The 18,591-nt window shown below is 41.9% G+C and overlaps 1 protein-coding gene across 3 annotated transcripts in view; it reads left to right on the top strand.

Annotated features, from left to right (window-relative positions):
- Positions 1-18,591, top strand: part of LOC139155654 (regulating synaptic membrane exocytosis protein 3-like) — a 157,271-nt gene that overhangs the window by 70,620 nt on the left and 68,060 nt on the right. For all 3 annotated transcript variants that reach the window (XM_070730877.1, XM_070730876.1, XM_070730875.1), the window contains exon 2: positions 15,039-15,303. In XM_070730877.1, the coding sequence (XP_070586978.1) occupies positions 15,039-15,303 (265 nt within the window). The remainder of the gene's footprint in view (positions 1-15,038; positions 15,304-18,591) is intronic.

Below are 18,591 nucleotides of genomic sequence, written 5' to 3'. Positions count from 1 at the left end.
AATAAATTATAGAAACAAGATTAATATAACTTTAAAGACAGAGGTTAAAATATTTGTACTTTAATTGCTATGAAGACTATCAGAAGCCACTTCTTTATATATATTTTCTTTTTGCACTCTGCTTTTTTTTGCTCTTTTTTGCTTTCGTCTTTACTTTAGATTAGTTGGTATTTTCTTCTTTAAAAGTCTCTTTTAAAAAAAAATTAATTATACAATACACATATAATAACACAGAGAGATGCAAAAAAGTGCTGTTTTATTCCTATTGCTTTTCTATTCCTATTTCTTTTCCTATCCTCAAAACATCACTACAGAGCACTGCACATCAAGACAACTAGACACAAGATGTTTTCTCCTGAATGCCATCACTCTACTAAACAAATTATTCCCTCAACACTGTCAACTTTTTACTAAGCCTGCACTTCTATTTATTCTAGTTTTTTCTAATCATTCCTATCATCCTTTTCCTCCCACTTAGGACTGTATGACTGAAACTTGTTGCTTGTATACTAAGATTGATTGATTGATTAATATTGATTGTTTCTTCATTGCTTATTTGACCCCTATGACAATCATTAAGTGTTGTACCACATGATTCTTGACAAATGTATCTTTTTCTTTTATGTATTCAGGTTATTCGCTCTGGACTGCCTAGAGCGAATAAAGTGTTTCCTTTCTCTGGCCGCTGGGAGAAGCTTTTTCCTCCCAGCACCCAGAGAAAGGAAATGCTTTATTCTCTCTGGGCAATGCAGAGAAAGGAAAATCGGGACTTTTTAAAAAACCCTGTGGGACATGGGACAAAATATTAAAAAGCGGGACTGTCCCGCCAAAAGCAGAACATCTTGTCACCTTAATCTAAGTCTAAGTCTAAGTAATATTGCTATCACTTCCAACTGCAAATTCCAACTGCAACCTCACATGGTTTTTCTGTATGAAAAAAACTGCATGTTTAAAGCTTGGCTTTCTACATGCATGGAATAATATTAGCATCATGTTGTATTACTTCAGTGCTAGTTTCTTTTGCCCAATGGAAGACCTGGGCATAGTATAGGACTGGTAATCCTTGACTCATAATTGTTGAAGTATTCCCCAAGGTTATGTGATCAAAATCCAGATGTTTGGCAACTGGCTCATATTTATGATGGTTGCAGTGTCCTGAGGTAATGTGATCTCCTTTTGCAAAATTCTGACAACTGTGAATTTATGTATGAATGTTATGGGTATGATTAATTTTTAATATAATTGGGGATTTTAGACTAGTTTACTTAGTTTTAATCACTTGGATTTAGGCTACTGTATTCTATTGTGTTTTTTTTAATATGTTGTAAGCTACCCCGAGTTCTTGGAGAGGGGTGGAATATAAATCCAATCAATCAATCAATCAATCAATCAATCAATCAATCAATCAATGGGCAAGCCAGATTCACTTAACAACTGTGCTACTAATTTAAGAATTGATATGATTCACTTAACAAATGGGGTCAAAAAAGTCATAAAATGTAGCAAACTCACCTAACAAATTTCTCACTCAGTAACATAAATGTTGCGCTCAATTGTGGTCATAAGTTGAGGACTATCTGTATTAGTGACAAAGTAGTTAATAGCAGGGGTGAAATGCTCCTGGTTTGGGTGGGTGGGCTGGTCCTTGCAGAGACAGTAGCAATTGAAGCATGGGGCTTCGCGCACCTGCCCAGACACCAGTAGTTCTTTTACAGTCTGCACATGTGCAGAATGCATCTGGGTGGGTGGATGACGCCTCACGCTGTGATCGTTACCAGCTCTATGATAAGGAGCAAGGCCACCCAAACTGGGAGCATTTCACCCCTGTTTAATAGGAACATAAAATTTAATATAAAACCCCGGGAATAATAATAATACCCTTTGTTTCCCCAAAAATAAGACCCTGTCTTATATTTTTTTGAACCCTGAAATAAGCGTTTTGGGGAAAACAAGAGAGGGAGGGAGGGAGGGAGGGATGGATGTATAGATAGATAGATAGATAGATAGATAGATAGATAGATAGATCAGCGTTTCCCAACCGGTGTGCCGCGGCGAGAGGCGGCGGAGGAGAGTGGGCGGAGAAGCCAGGGGCGCATTTGGCCGGAGGCACCTACTGCCGCACCTCCCTGCCCCTGCCTCCCCACGGTGCCTCCGGCCAAACGCGCCCCCGGCTTCTCCGCCCTGCCCCATTGCCCGCCCGATCCGCCCACTCTCCTCTGCCGCCACCTCCTGCCTTGGGGCGAGCGATCCGGGAGTCCGGGACTGTGTGGCTTTGCGCCATGAAGAGAAAACGGCCGAGTTTTCCCTGCTGCCGTTTTCTCTTCATGGCGCAAAGCCACACAGTCCCGGACTCCCGGATCGCTCGCTTCTCCGGTCAGCAAAGCCATCTGCCCAGCCCCAGGAAAGCGCCGCGCTGGCTGGAGAAGTGAGCGATACGGAAGTCCGGGACTGTGTGGCTTTCGGCCGGGCTAACGAGAGGCGGCGCGAGGCCGGGCACTGGGGAAGTCTGGGAGGGCGAGGAGGCTGATGGCTGCTGCGCACTCCACTCTCTCTCCGGCTGTCTCTCGCTCTTTCTTTTTCTCTCTGTTGCTGGCATGGTGAACGAGAGAGAAAGAGAGAGAGAGAAAAAGGAGGGGAGAGAGAATGAGAGAAAGAAAGCAAGAGAAAGAGAGGGAAAGAAAGCAAGAGAGAGAGAGAAAGAATGGGGGGAAGGAGGGAGAGGGAAAGACATAGAGGGAGGGAAGGAGGGAGAGAGAAAGAGAGCAAAAAAGAGAGGAAGAAAGAAAGAGGGATGGAGAGAAAGAAGGGAAGGAAGGAAGAGAGAGAAAGAGGGAGGGAGAAATAGAGTGAAATGGAGGAAGATATATTTTTTTTGTCCAAACTTTTCTTTAGCCCCCCTGCCCCCCCCTTCAGTGTTCCCCAGAATTTTGAAAACATAAATAATGTGCTGCGGCTCAAAAAAGGTTGGGAAACACTGAGATAGATAGATACTGTGATGATACTGTGTTTCCTCGAAAAGAAGACCGGTCTTATATATATATATTTAAACCCTGAAACAAACGCTTAGCCTTGTTGCCATGCACTCAAAAGCCTGATTGGGTTCATATCAGAATATGGCTTATTTTCGGGGGAAACAGGGTAATACTAAAAAAAACCCACAAGAAAATGCTTTTTTCTATTTTTTAAAAAGGGAACAACAAAGAAGTAGGTTGTGGAACAAATGCGTTTCTCATCAAATGCATGTAAGAAGCCTCACCTATGAAAAATGGACTTTCTCTTTAGAAATTGGAGGGCATTCTTCAAACCCTTTTGATCCAAAATGGGTATCCTGAGACTTCTGCTGGGGGAACTGCCGTGGTCTGGTTTCTACTGATGGCTCTCCATTGACCCGTCTCTGACTTGAACACTTTGGCTTGGCTTGGAGAAATGAATTGATTTCCCCAGCTACTATTTGGAGATCAAAATAATATCCATGCCCTAAAAAAAAACTTGCAGTTTTCATTGCAAGGGAAGTGAAAGTTGCTCCCTGTTTCAATAAGCTATAGTTGCTGTCTGATTCTAGTTTGGCAACCTGATGAAAGGTGTGCCGTTTGGTGCTCAGTAGTCAAGATTGGTGATTTTTCTCTCTTCTTTTCCCTTTTCCTCTCTATTTCCCCAATCTTTTTGTCTCTCTCTTCCTTTTTCACATCACTAGTGTTAGGACTCTCTCCATAACTGTTGGGTTGGCAATATATTGGCTGCTGGTGCTGAAGACTGCCACAAGATGGAGCTAGAGTTTATAGCTTATTTCTCTGAATCACCTTCTCTGTTTCTCTTTGTCTGGCTACTCACTGTTAATACCTACCCAGTTAGGTTTGCCCTGCAAGTCTCTGCATGTTCTGTATTGTAGTTATGTATTATAGCTAAAATGTATTTAGGCTTGATATCTTTGTTTGCAGGCAACTGTAAGAAAGATTATGTACTTGGTAATGTTTGGATTGTTATTTTGACTTTACACTGTATAGGAACATGTTATTTCACTAAGTAAACTTTAATTCAAATTAATATTTGCGTCGGACATGAAATAAACACTCGGACTTTATTAACATATTTACAAAGGGACCTGCAAAGGTCACTAATTGGAGTGGAATTTCCTCAATACAATATACTTGGGCAACTAATGTCCTTGCCTGGGCAGGGCGAGGCTATGTCCAGCCTGCGCCCAGCCATGTAAGCCAGACCTCAGGCATGTGGGAGGGCTCACCCCCCATGACCCAGACCCCATTTGCTATTGATACCCTTTCCACCCCATTTCTTCCATACAGTGGCCAAGATTAAGCATCAAATTGTTGAATCAACAGCCTAGTTACAAACAGATGCACCCCGTCTTCCAGGATGGAGTAGGCGAAAAAACAATCTAGACTAAATCATGCTAAGATTGATTCCTATTCGGCCCCCAATTTGGGCAACCCCTTAAAAACCCTGGATTGAGCATGGGTGTCTGCAAAGGAAGCAAGCCCAGCTGGAAAGGAAGGTGTGAGCGGTGAGCAGGCCCTAAAATAGGTCGGTAGCCCCGCCCATGTCACCCGACGGCCTGTGCGGCACTGCAAATTTGCTGGGCATTCTCATGCAGCTGCGGGAGATCGCCAGCTGAAGATATCGGGTGCCGAGTTCTCTGCACCTCCGCAAATGTTGGCCAGGCATTAAAGCACCCGGCCTTTCAAATCTCTGTGTGGCTGAATAGTTATTCACAACTAATCCAGTGATGGGCTCCTATGGGAACGGTCAGAAACGCAGTTCCAGTAGCAAAATTTGGAGCTCCACCCTAGAGCACCCAATTTGCACTGAAAGATGTTGAAAAAAAATGCATAAGCCACGCCCACAGTGTGGTAGTGAAAGTTTTGGTAGCCCATTATTGAACGAATCTCAATATAAATGTTTCTGTGTGTGAACATCCTTGATAAACAAAGAATATTTTGTTCATACATTAACAACTGGTGTTCCGGGAAACATTTTCCCAGGTTTTGCCAATACCGTCTCCTTCTATTGTTGCAAAGTGGCTGGGAATGAATAATTTAGCTTCCTCAGGAAGGAGGAGATGTTCATTTCCTTGGAAGGCTGAATTATTCATAGCAAGGTGGGGGAAAACCCACAACAAGTAAAGTCATCCAGCTGTGCATTTCACACCTTTTCTGGCAGTGCTCCAAATAAGATATATTGTTTCTGAAAAGAAAGGGTCCTTAGGCTGACCCAAAAGCAAAAATGGTCCAGGGAAGTCTCTGATTTTGGAATCTGGCAGTGAGGGAGGAGGAAGCTGGCAAATCTCCTCAAGTTCCCCAGATGCAACTTGTAGCATCTGCACTCAGGCCAAATTCCCAGTTAGAAAAGGTGAAATCCAGGTAGCAAAGAAAGATGTAAGGAAGCTTTAACATTCCTGTTCTACATGCAAGTACAAATATAAAAAGAGGTATGCATTTTGTAATGATGTTTTTATTCTTGGCCTTAAAGATATACCTAAATTAGGAGTCTTCAAACTTGGCTGGAGAATTCTGGGAATTGAAGTCCACAAGTCTTAAAGTTGCCAAGTTTGAAGACCTCTGGCTTACACAGTTCTCCTGCCCAGAATTCTATGAGTAAAAGTCCACAAGTCTTAAGGTGGCCAAGTTTGAAGACCTCTGACCAGGTTTGAGCTGCAAGGGGGACAATGTGGAACGCTGTTTCACTGGCAGAAATGAAGCTGTGTGTGCAGCTTCGTTACCACCAGTGGTGCACGTGTGTGCATGCGAGATTTGGCTTCTGTGCGTGTGCAGCAGCCAAATCTCACCACCCCATCCAGGAAGGAGAGAAGCTCTTTGAGGAGACGACATTGCTCCCGCTTTGCCTGCTTGCCAGAGTCTCCTTGATGAGCTGTTGTCCTTTCTGGCAAGCGGGTGAAGTGGAAGTCACATCATCTCCCCAACAAGCTGCTCTCCTTCCTGCAGGATTTCTTCCTTCTGGTGGCTCCCAGACAGGATGGATTGCTGCCACCACCATCGCTGCGCAGGACCCAGCCCTGTGGCTGCTGGCTGGCTGCATCGGCAAAGGTGCCTGGTTAATCCCAGATTTCTTCCTTGTAGCAGCTCCTGGGTGGGACTAACCAGGGCGCCTTTGCTGATGAAGCCAGCTAGCACCCACAGGACTGGGTCCTACACGGCGATGATCCATCATTTCCTTCCTGCAGGATATCTTCCTTCTGGTGGATCTTGGGTGGGATGGACTGCTGTCACTGCCATTGCTGTGCAGGACCCAGCCCTGTGGCTGCCGGCTGGCTGCATCGGCAAAGGTGCCCTGTTTAGTCCCAGATTTCTTCCTTCTGGCAGCTCCTGCATGGGACTAAATGGGGCGCCTTTGCCGATGCAGCCAGCCAGCAGCCACAGGGTTGGGTCCTGCATGGTAGCAGCAGCGGTTCATCCTGCACAAGAGCCAGCGGATGGAAGAAATCCTGCAGGAAGGAAAGGATTTTCTTCCTGCTGGCAGCTCCCGGGCAGGATAGACCACCACCGTCACCACCACGCAGAATCCAGCTCCATGGTTGCTGGCTGGCTGCATCGGCAAAGGCACCCCATTTAGTCCCACACAGGAGCTGCCAGAAGGAAGAAATCTGGGATTAACTGAGGCCCCTTTGCCGATGCAGCCAGCCGACAGCCACGGGGCTGGGTCCTGCATGGCGGTGGTGGTCCATCCCAGCCGGGATCTGCCAGCGGGGATAAATCCTTTCCTTCCTGTAGGAGCTGGTGGCTCCCAGGCAGGAAATTGAAGGGTGTGTGTGTGTGCTCGTGCATGCCCACTCCCGTGCGCCCCCCGAGCATTCCAGTAGAGCCGCGAATGGCTGCTCTTTACTGCCTCTGACCTAGATAATTATCACTTAATCATTGAAAAAGGGTACAAAAAGTTGTTGCATTAAGTTAAAGGGCTATTGTAGGGAAATCTTCCCAAAGCTGCTTCTTTCAAAAGGCAACTGGATTTTGGTTTTCTTTGAAGATGTTTCGCTTTTAATCCAAGAACTGAAGAAGGTTCTTGGATGAGAAACAAAGCACATTTGAGACAACCATGTCCTGGATGGATGACTGAGTCTATCTTCATAGACTTCCAAAGAAATATATATCTGTTTAAAAATCTCAACAGCTGATTGTACAATTTCTGGGAGTTGAAATTCACCCAGATGAAAGTTGCTGAGATTAAGAAACCCTGGTCACAAAATTTCATAAAAAATTGTTCCGGAAGATTCATAGAACATCGACAGAATGCCGGTTTTGCAGTGTAAATAGAAATGTTGTAACTCTCTCCGTTTTGCCATTTTCCAGCAAACATTTTAATAATATTGAGGCATCTTGGGAGAATGCTTGCAGCATGACACTGGTATGGTTTTGAAGAAAAGCAGATTTGGCTTTATGATTAAGAAATGAATAATGCTGGAAATACTGTATAATGTTTGAGTTTTCTTCCCTTCAGCTGCCTTTAATCACATAGATACCTTGTCAAAAAAGAACAGGCTGAGCTGCTTTTGTGATGTTTTTTCAATCAAGGTCTGGGTTTACCTAACATTAGCTCCTTATTCAGCCAATCTGCACAAGTTGAACTATCACTCTGGATTCACATTTATTTATTTATTTATTTATTTATTTATTTATTTATTTATTTATTTATTTATTTATTCTTTGTCCAATATATAATACATATGGAAGAGAATAGACATTAAGTAATATATATAACGATAGAAAGTAAAAAAGAAGAGAAGTAGATGGGAGGGAGAGAATATATATGATATAAGAGACAAGGAGAGAATATATAATATATATATATATATATATATATATATATATATATAGATAGATAGATAGATAGATAGATAGATGATAGATAGATAGATAAATAGATAGATAGATAGATAAGGAGAGAATATATATGATATATGAAATAAGGAAAGACAATTGGACAGGGGACGATAGGCACATCAGTGCACTTATATACGCCCCTTACTGGCCTCTTAGGAACCTGGAGAGGTCAATCATGGAGAGTCTAAGGGAGAAGGGTTGGGAGTTGACACTATTGAGTCCGGTAATGAGTTCCACGCTTCAACAACTTGATTGTTGAAGTCATATTTTTTACAGTCAAGTTTGGAGCAGTTAATATTAAGTTTGAATCTGTTGCGTGCTCTTGTGTTGTTGCAGTTGAAACTGAAGTAGTTGTTGACCAGAAGGACGTTGCAGCATATGATCTTGTGGGCAATACTTAAATCGTGTTTTAGGCGCCGCAGTTCTAAGCTTTCAAGACCCAGGATAGATAGTCTATTTTCGTAGGGTATTCTGTTTCGAGTGGAGGAGTGAAGGGCTCTTCTGGTGAAATATCTTTGGACGTTTTCAAGAGTGTTGATGTCTGAGATGTGGTATGGGTTCCAGACAGATGAGCTGTATTCGAGAATGGGTCTGATATAGGTTTTGTAGGCTCTAGTCAGTAGTGTGAGATTTCCAGAGCAGAAGCTATGTAGGATCAGGTTAACAACTCTGGAAGCCTTTTTGGCGATATTGTTGCAGTGGGTTTTAGCACTTAGGTCGTTTGATATTAATATTCCAAGGTCTTTTACTGAGTGTGGGTTGGCTGCGAGAATTTGTTTATTCAGTTCATATGCGAGGTTTGGATTCTTTTTGCCGATGTGGAGGGTAGAGCATTTGTTGGTTGATATTTGAAGTTGCCAGGTGTTAGACCAATCTGAAACAAAGTCAAGGTCTTTTTGGAGAGTGAGTGTGTTGTCAGTGGTGTTGAAAAGTTTCACATCGTCGGCAAAAAGCACACAGTTGCTTGCGATATTATCACAGAGGTCATTGATGTATAGGATGAAAAGAGTAGGACCTAGTACGCTGCCTTGGGGAACGCCGCTTTTGACAGGGACGGGGGTGGAAAAGGTGCTTCCGATTTTGACAACTTGTTGCCTGTTTGACAGGAATGCAGTAATCCAGTTGTGGAGGAGTCCTGAGATGCCATAGGATTTGAGTTTTAGGAGAAGTTTGTCGTGAACCACTGAGTCAAAGGCTTTGCAGAAGTCGATATAAATTGCATCGATGGATTTTCCTTGATCAAGGTGGGTAGTCCAGATGTTTTTGCAGTGAAGTAGCTGTAGGTTGCAGGATAGTTTCTTTCTGAATCCAAATTGTTTTTTTGATAGTAGTTTATTAGATTCTAAGTAAAGGGTGATTGATTGATTGATTTATAATTGATTCCATGATTTTACAAGGGATGCAGCATAGTGATATTGGTCTGTAGTTGTCAACTAGTGATGGGTCTCCTTTTTTGAAAATGGGGACGACTACTGCTTTTGACCACAGCTTCGGGAGAGTGCTGGTCCTGAAGGATTTTTGGAAGATAATGCTTAGGGGTTCAGCTATGGCAGAAGAAAGTTTTCTTAGGAAGCATGCACAAAGACCGTCTGGTCCGACAGATAGGGAAGGTTTGAGGTCACGGATTGCTTTTTCAACGTAGTCTATATTGAAGATGATTTGGGTTAGGTTTTTTAATGAGTTTGGAATGCGGAGCCAAAAAAGGAGTTGAAGAGGTTAGCTTTGGATGGGTCATTGTGGTATTCTTTGTTGTTGGGTCCTACAAGAGGTGGAATAGGTCTGGAGTCGTTAAGTTTGTTTTTGTAGAAGGCACGGTTAGATTTGGTGCGTAGGAGGTTTTCCTCTTGTTCACTGTGATAGTTGAGACATTCTACTTTTATTTGTTGGCATATGCTTCTGTAGCGGCTTTTAAAGTTGGTTACTGGGCCTTTTTTATTTCTACGCCAGAGGGATCTTTTTTTGGTTTGTAGTTTCTTTATCGAGACTGGTACGTTATTTTTTTGTTTTCTTCTAGGAGAGGTGAGTGGAACATGCAGATCTATAAGTCTATTAATTTGGTGTAAGAACATGTTGTAGAGGTCATCAATGGTGATGCAGTTAGAGAACAAGGATTGCCAATTAATAAATGAGAGATTGGCGTCTATGAGTTCATAGTTGGCTTTCCTGAAATTGTACTTAGACGCCGCATACTTCAGGTGAGTGTTTAGATGATGTAGGTTGAGGTTGAAGTTGATCGTGCTGTGGTCGCTGTTGAAAAGGGTTCTTTTGTGTGCAGTCCATAGATAGCACTTTTGCTGTTGCAGAATATGAGATCGAGACAGTTGTTGAGTCTGGTGTTGGTTGATACTAATTGTTCTAGTCCTAGGCTGGTGACGGCGTTATAGATGGCGGTATGTATAGGTTCAGTGGAGCATTCGTTTAGTGACCAGTTGATGTGTGGTAGGTTGAGGTCACCAAGGAAGATAATGGGATGGGGGCAGGAGGTTGCCCAAGTTAGGAGGGAGGTTAGTTTAGTTGCATAGGTAATGTTGTAGTTTGGAGCTCTGTAGCACAGAAGGAAACGGAGTGTAGTGTTGAGGGAAATGTCGCAAACTAGACTTTCATGGAGGATGAGATCTTGTGTAACTTGAATGTTTTTTAGGTTGAGTGAGCTTTTGTAGAATATGGCTATATCACCCCCTCTGCGGGAGTCGCGGTCAGACCGGAAGACCAGGTAGTTACTTTGTGTGATGATGGAGTCAGGATATGAAGAGTTCAGCCATGTTTCACAAACAAATATTAAGTCAAATATGTTTGTGTCAAGTAGGATGAGGAATTCAGATAATTTGTTGATTATGCTTCTTGCATTGATTAGTTTACATTTGAGATTGTGTTTGTGGTCAAGGGTGGGATTGGGTTGAGTTGGGTTGAAATTGGATTGGAATGAGGTAGTAAGAGGCGCACTATCCTATTTGTTTATCCCATTACACGATAAAGAATAACATAAAAAAGGAAATGCGGGTTAACCTTAGCTAGACTGAGAGTAATGTAAGAATACAGAAGTACAACTGACCTGATTTAAATGTAACATGTGAATCAGAAGTGGGTTTCTCCCAGTATGTCCTGGTTCACCCAAACTGGTAGCAAACTCCTGATCATGTTATGATGGTTTCACAAAAAAGGATCAGTCAGTGCTGGTCCATGGGTGCCGTCTTTTTTTTTTTAATGGATTTTTTGGGGGGGCGGGTTGTTGAATTTCCCCCCGAGTTTTTTTTCTTCTTCTGTGCATTTGCGGAAGCTAAGTTTCTGGCACTACGCATGCATGTCTTTGGCTTTGGCGATATTTTTTATTTTTTGCATTGTGCATGCAATCCCATGCAGCACATCTCTGCAACAAAGGAGGAAACAAACCGGCAGCAAGGTAAGTTAGAGCCCACCATTGATATGAATCAATCAGAATTTATTTCTTGAATAGATCTTGCCCTCCATGTGGTCTCTAATTATGTGGGGGTACAAGTCCCAGGACATGTATATTTAGAGCAGTGTTTCTCAATGTTGGTAACTTGGCATTTAATGTAAGTATTTATCTTCTCCAATCTTGTCCATATATTCTTTCATTACTGATTCTTTACTAACACCTTCATTATCTAGTGCAGACTTTCTCAACGTTGGTAACTTGAAGATGTGTGGATTTCAATTCCCAGAATTCCCTTGCCAGCTATGCTGGCTGGAGAATTCTGGGAGTCAGAGTCCACATATCTTCAAGCTGCTAATATTGAGAAAGTCTGCACTAGATGCTGGAGGTGTTAGTAAAGCATCAGTAATCAAAGAATATATGGACAAGATTGGAGAAGATAAATACTTACATTAAATGCTTTTGATGTGAGGGAAGATGTTTCTTAGGAAAAAAAATGTAATCAGCCCCCAAATTGTGACAGAAGAGTATACAGAAATAGGGGCATTTTAAGTTCTGGATCTAAGAAAGCTGCAGCAAATATATATCTGGAAATATTGCTGCTTGTTATCTCTGTAACCGAGTCATCTGGCTATGCTAGCTCCATTAGTTTTCAGTTTCAGGCTGCTAACTAATTTTACATAATATTTGAAGTTCAAAGCTTTTAGCAGAATGACAAATTTATTGCTCCTCCTAGCAGGATTCATCCCCAAAAGCCACAAAAACGCCAATCATTGGGATTGGTGAGTAGGATCACTCTAAAAATGAGATAGTCATTACCTAAATGAGATAGTCAGTACCTAAATTTGATAAATAATTAAATAATGAAACTAAGTCTTTTTCAGCTAAAGCAGGGGTGTCAAACTCAAGCCCTATGGGCTGCATCCAGCCCATGAGGTGCTTAAACCTGGCCCATGGGGCTGGCCTGGAAATAGCCATCTTATTTTCAGGGGGTTTTGGGGGAGTGGTTTTGCCAGTGTGCATGCATGTGCTCTTAAAGTGCATATACCCCCACACGGTGCACCCGTGTGGTGCAGGAGGAAGTAAACAAACAGCGAGGTAAGTTAGAACCCACCCCTGCTCTAGATTTAATACCAAGAGAGTTAAGGTGGAGTCAATTTAAGTTTCCTGTCCCAGGCTTAACTGATGTAGGTAACTCCCAGGAAAGAAGGTGTGCAATCCAGAGGAGGAAGAGACAACTCAGCTCAGATAGCTTGTGTGAGAGACAGAGGATGAAGACAGCTCCTCCCTAATAGTTTAGGAGGCTGGTAATTTGCTTTACTTTGGCAAAATTCCGTCTGTAAGCGAGGAACAATAAAGAAATCTGCTTGGAAGAATAGCAATAGCATGTAGACTTATATACCACTTTACAGTGCTTTATAGACCTTTCTAAGTGGTTTACAGAGTCAGCAGAAGTAACCTGCTGTAATGCACTCTAACCACTGCACCACTGTGCCTCATAGAATCATTTCTTAGTTTGTGGAGGCTGTTAACAAGCCTTCTAGAACCAATTCTGGAATACATATTATGACTTCCAGGAAAGTATTCTGTCACCCACTGAGCTGTTAAAATGTAGGTCCTCCTGAATTCATTCTGAGAATCTTTGCATTTCCAGAAGCAGTGCAGAATGTTAATAATTTCTACACTTGCATCCTAGAAACCATGTTTTGGCTTTCACTGTATCTGGTGGTTGGTATTGGTCATCCAAAAGTACAAATGGAACACTCTGACATGAATTTAAAGTAGCAGAGAAAGTTAGTAACCATAATTATTTTTAATGAAACAAAAAACAGAAAATCACCAGCAAAAGCATCCAGGGTGTATCTTCAGTAATGGGCATTTTGTCCTTTTCTAAAATTCAAGCAATCTCTTGTTCATTTTATCCTTTTGGAAAAGAACTGAAAGTAACAGATATCTTTCTGCCAGACAGAGTCAACTTCTGGGGAAAATAATTGTATGATAAACATTATGTACCATTTTATTGTGGTGTAGTATCATTGTGATGAGGTAGTAGAGGTGTTGAACTGGGACTGGATAGACCAAGGTGCAGACCCTCCCTCAACCATGGAAAGTCCCTGGAAAACTTGGCATTAGTTACACATTACTACTGGGTTGTTATTGTAAGAGTCAAAAGATGGGAAATTTCCTTTGTTTCCTCCTTTCCCAATATATCTACAAAACATGCATGAGGAATAGTTTACCTTCTATTTACCTTCCCTACTGGTTTGGAAGGTTTCACACATGCACAGAGGTTAAAAAGAGAAAATGGCAACATCTGCATGAGTGGGTGGAGCCTCACGTTGCCACAGCTACCAATTCTCCGAACTACCAGTGACTGCCACTACTAGTACACCTGAACTAGGCCGAACACCCCTGGCCTAGTCTTCTGCTGGATAAAGTTGCTTGGATCTCACTTAAATTAGGCTCTGACTGGGTAGGTTCTGTTGGATTGGTTGCCTGGAAAGAGTCTTACAGAAATGGACAGGATCTACACTCTATCTATTTGCTTATTCGATTAATGACCCTCCTTGTTGATTAAGACCTCCCAGGTGATGATATATGGTGCATCCATGACTAAATTCATGCCTGAGAGATGAGATGATTCTTTCTACAGCACTCCAAAGATGGTGTTAGAACCCCTTCCTCAAGAAAGCATTGATGGATCTAACAGTTCTGGATAATTTTCATTCAATCTCCATTCCTCTCTTTTTGGGTATGGTTTTCAAGATATATATTGAGAGTCGCAGTGATGCAGTGGTTAGAATGCAGTATTGCAGACTACTTCTGCTGATCACTTGGCTGCCAGCAGTTTGGCAGTTCGGGTCTCACTGGCTCAAGGTTGACTCAGCCTTCCATCCTTCTGAGCAAAGGAGGTTCCAGATTTTTTTACTGCCAGTTCGCTTAGGGGCGGACCACGTGACTTGGGATGGGTTCCATTTACCTTTGCCACTGGTTTGCATCATGATGTTTCATGCATGCGCGATCACTCCGTTCACATGCACACCTGTGTCCCATCATCCAATTTTGCTTTCATACATGCTCAGTAGCTGTAATCAGCTTGAAACACAGCTGTGCTTCGGGTGAAGGAATAAAGATAAGTATAAACCCAGGGGCAGGCGGAAGGGCTCTTTTTCAAACAGCAGCAGAGGAAAAAACTTCAAAATACTGTAGTAAAAAATTCAGAAAAAAGTCTCCCCCCCAAAAAAAAGATGGCAGAACCTATGGACCGGCACCAAGCAAACCAAATCCATTATGCCATCATGATGTCAACAGCGGGTCCTACCGGTTTGGGCGAACTGGTCCGAACCAGCAGGAGAAACAAGATGGTGGCTCCTACGGCGCCATCAAACCGCCTTGGTGGCATAGCAAGCCTGGATAATTGCCAGTTCCAGTGACCCAGGCCACAAGTTACTAACGCTTCTATAGAACCAGTCTGAACTGGTAGGAACCCACCTCTGCTTCCGAGGTTAGTAAAATGAGGATTCAAATTATTGGTGGCTATATGCTGACTCTGTAAACCACTTAGAGAGGGTTATAAAGCACTATAAAGCAGTATATAAGTCTAAGGGCAATTGCTATTGCTTTAGATCCAGGGAATTAGCTGGACTCATGTTGATTTGGTTTCAGGTCAGAGCAAAGTATATAGAGAGTACTGATCACATTATTTTTCAACCCAAAGCAGATTGCCTACCTCTGTTGTTAACAGAGGGACCAACTTCTCCTGCTTCATGCCTCCTGGTCTTCTCTTGCAGCTTCACCCATCTGGTCCGCAGCTAGAGAGGTCCCCCAAAGTGGTCATGCTGAATGGGCAGACAAGCAACTCTGCAGCTAGGAATGTGGTTCGCAGCTCAAGCATCAGTGGAGAAATGTACAACATAGAGAAGAGTAATGGTGGCAATTCTGATTCAGCAAGTCTCTCCTCCACTAAGAAGCGGCGATCCAGCCTGGGGGCCAAGATGGTGGCTATTGTGGGGTTGACACAGTGGAGCAAGAGTACTATGCAGCTCAATCATCCTGGTAAGAAACTTCATGATATATAACTGAGTCTTCCTTGTGCTGCTCTGCAACTGTCACCTGGTCTCTCCACAGATTTTTTTAGCTTGGTTGACCCAAGAACCGGAATCACATGTAAACTCCAGCCATAATGATCTTGGCTTATCTTAAGAACCAAGCTAATCTGGGATGTAAATTCTAGTACCTCTTAAGATACTGTCACATGAAGTCTCTCTGTATGGTTGGATTCATGTGTAGTGTTAAAACTATTGTGTGGTTCGTTTAAGCTTTGGCTTAGAATGTTGTGTGAGCAAAACCATTGGCATTTTATTATGAAAAGCTAACAAACTGTACTCTTCTCAGTAAACTAACCTCAACCAAATTAGGACACAAGGCAGTGTAGACTCATCTTGTGTAAGCTTTTTTTCAATATTTCTGCTTTCTATTTGTTCCAAATGCAAGTTCAATATGCCCAAAATTTAGCGGATAGGAGATCACCCTGATTTTTATTTATTTCTATATCAAACTTTTAAACCTTTTAATTGATTAAGATGACTCCTGTACTTCACTCTGTGATATAAAATAAGAAAGAAAGAAAAAGATAAGCAATGATGCTTGTTTTACAGCAAAAGGTTTTAGGCAATCTCAGAAGGTCTCAATAAATATAATGGGTTTTGAAAACATCTTAATTGTTAATTGATAAGGTACTTATAATCTGTTTTCTGTAAATCCTGTATCTGTATAAGCAATGTTTCTTCTCATCATTTCCACCCACTTTAAATCTTTCATCAATTTAGCCACTCTATACATGTGATTAAATGATTTGCAACTGAAGAAAACTTTAAGCCATTTAATGAAATCAGTTAGCTGAAAAAGGGTCTACCAAACTCCCTGTGATTTTTTTTTTGCCCCCATAGATCAACAAAGTTCTCCTCCTACAAAGCAAACCTAATTGTATAATTTTGATGGTAAATTGTTTAACCTAGAAACATAGAAACATAGAAGATTGACAGCAGAAAAAGACCTCTGGTCCATTTCAATTCAATTCAATTCAATTCAATTTATTAGATTTATATGCCGCCCCTCTCTGAAGACTCGGCTCGTCTCACAACAAATTGGTCTGCCCTTATACTATTTTCTGTAGTTTATCTTAGGATGGAAATATGTATATCCCAGCATGTTTAAATTCAGTTACTGTAGATTTACCAACCATGTCTGTTCCAAGCATCTGCTACTCTTTTAGTAAAATAATATTTTCTGACATTGTTTTTGATCTTTCCCCCAACTAACCTCAGATTTTGCCCCCTTGTTCTTGTGTTCATTCTCCTATTAAAAACACTTCTCTCCTGAACCTTATTTAACCCTTTAACGTATTTAAATGTTTCGATCATGTCCCCCCTTTCCCTTCTGTCCTCAAGACTATACAGATTGAGCCCTTTAAGTCTTTCCTGATACGTTTTATGCTTAAGACCTCCCACCATTTTTGTAGCCCATCTTTGGACCAGTTCAATTTTATCAATATCTTTTTGTAGGTGAAGACTCCAGAACTGAATACAAATGTGACCAAATGTGGTCTCACCAGTGCTTTATACAGCGGGATCACAATCTCCCTCTTCTTGCTTGTTATACCTCTAGCTATGCAACCAAGCATTCTATTTGCTTTCCCTACTGCCCGACTGCACTGTTAATCCATTTTGAGACTGTCAGAAATCATTAGCCCTAAATCCTTCTCTTCTGAAGTTTTTGCTAACACAGAACTGCCAATACAATACCCAGATTGAGGATTCCTTTTTCCCAAGTACATTATTGTGTTGTGGTTGGCTCTGGGCCAACTCCTGCTCCAAGGACTTTGGGGGTTGATGTGGGAGAATCCTCACATTATCAGAGGCCAGTTTTACTGCCAACAGCTTCCAACAGCGAAGCATCTGTGTCAGGGGAAGATTCTAGTGAAGTAGGATCAACGGAGGAGGTAATTACAGGCAGCCCATTAGCTAATCCCCCCATTAGTGAACCATCATCATCATCATCATTATCATTGTTAGGTTCAGAAGAGGAGGCATTCATAGATGTTCGAAGATGCAGGTTGATGTCAAGGAAGGAACAACTGTACAAGTATTATAGGAAATAAGGGAGAACACCCGTGGTTGGGGCAATTAGGCTAATGGGGCTGCTGATAAATTGCCTGCGTTGTTACCTCTTGGTGTGGGAGTTTATTCGTTTTGAGAGAAAGAGACTTGTGGTTTGCTTCAGAAATTTACAAAGACTTTTGTGAACGGCTTCAGGATTTACAAGGTCTTTGTGGAACAATTCACAGTTAAGTTTAAGCATGAAGACTCTTGAATGGGTGGTGGTGGCTGTGATGTCTTCACAACTGTTTTTTTATCTGCTTTGCTTTTGTTTTATGTTTTTCACAGCATTCAAGGCTTGTTTGTGTGTGGGAGAGCACTTTGGCTGATTAAAAGTGCATTTTGGATAATATTTTCCTTTTCATAAACCAACTTTGTTTATTTTACAAAGGTGTGTGTTTGAATTTCTCCTTTGGATTTAATTGGGGGCTTGTAATGTGAAGCCCGGCATAACAACAAAGATATTAAAAAGAATAGGACCCAGAACAGACCCTTGTGGCATACCAGGCTCTGCTCAGAATAGTCGCCATTAACAACAACCCTCTGATATCTACGCTTCAGCCAGCTGCAAATCCACTGAATTTTCCAGGGATTAAGACCAATCTAGACTAACTTATCTATCAGCTCTTTATGTAGAACCGTATCAAAGGCTTTGCTGAAGTCCCAATAGACAATATCTATGGCACCACCTTCATCCAACACCTTTTGACCTAGTCAAAGAAATCAATGAGATTAGTCTGACATGATTTGCCCTCAATAAAGCCATGCTGGTTTGGGTCCAATAAGTTATTGGTTTTGAGGTGCTGATTTATCCTCTTTTTGAGCAGAGTCTCCATCATTTTAACTATAACTGATGTCAAGCTAACTGGCCTGTAGTTACCAGCTTCTTCTCTACTGCCCTTCTTGTGGATAGGCACAACAATGGCCATTTTCCAATGATCAGGAACATTTCCTGTTAAAAGTGATTGGTTAAACAAATCAGTCAGGAGTGTAGCAATGACAGATCTGAGTTCTTTAAGAACTCTGGGGTGGATGCCATCTGGACCCATTGCCTTATTTATCTTTAATTGTTCAAGTTCTTCTAAGCCATCAGCCTCTGAGATCACTGGAGCCAAATCCCTACAGCTGGAAGCAATTTAAGGGAGAAAAGCTATCTTTTTTTAAAGTAACCCCTTTATTAGGAATG

Source organism: Erythrolamprus reginae, unplaced genomic scaffold, assembly GCF_031021105.1.
Source record: "Erythrolamprus reginae isolate rEryReg1 unplaced genomic scaffold, rEryReg1.hap1 H_4, whole genome shotgun sequence".
Classification (NCBI taxonomy): domain Eukaryota; kingdom Metazoa; phylum Chordata; class Lepidosauria; order Squamata; family Dipsadidae; genus Erythrolamprus; species Erythrolamprus reginae.
Note: the sequence above shows the minus strand (reverse complement) of the source record. Positions and strands in the feature narration are given on the sequence as shown.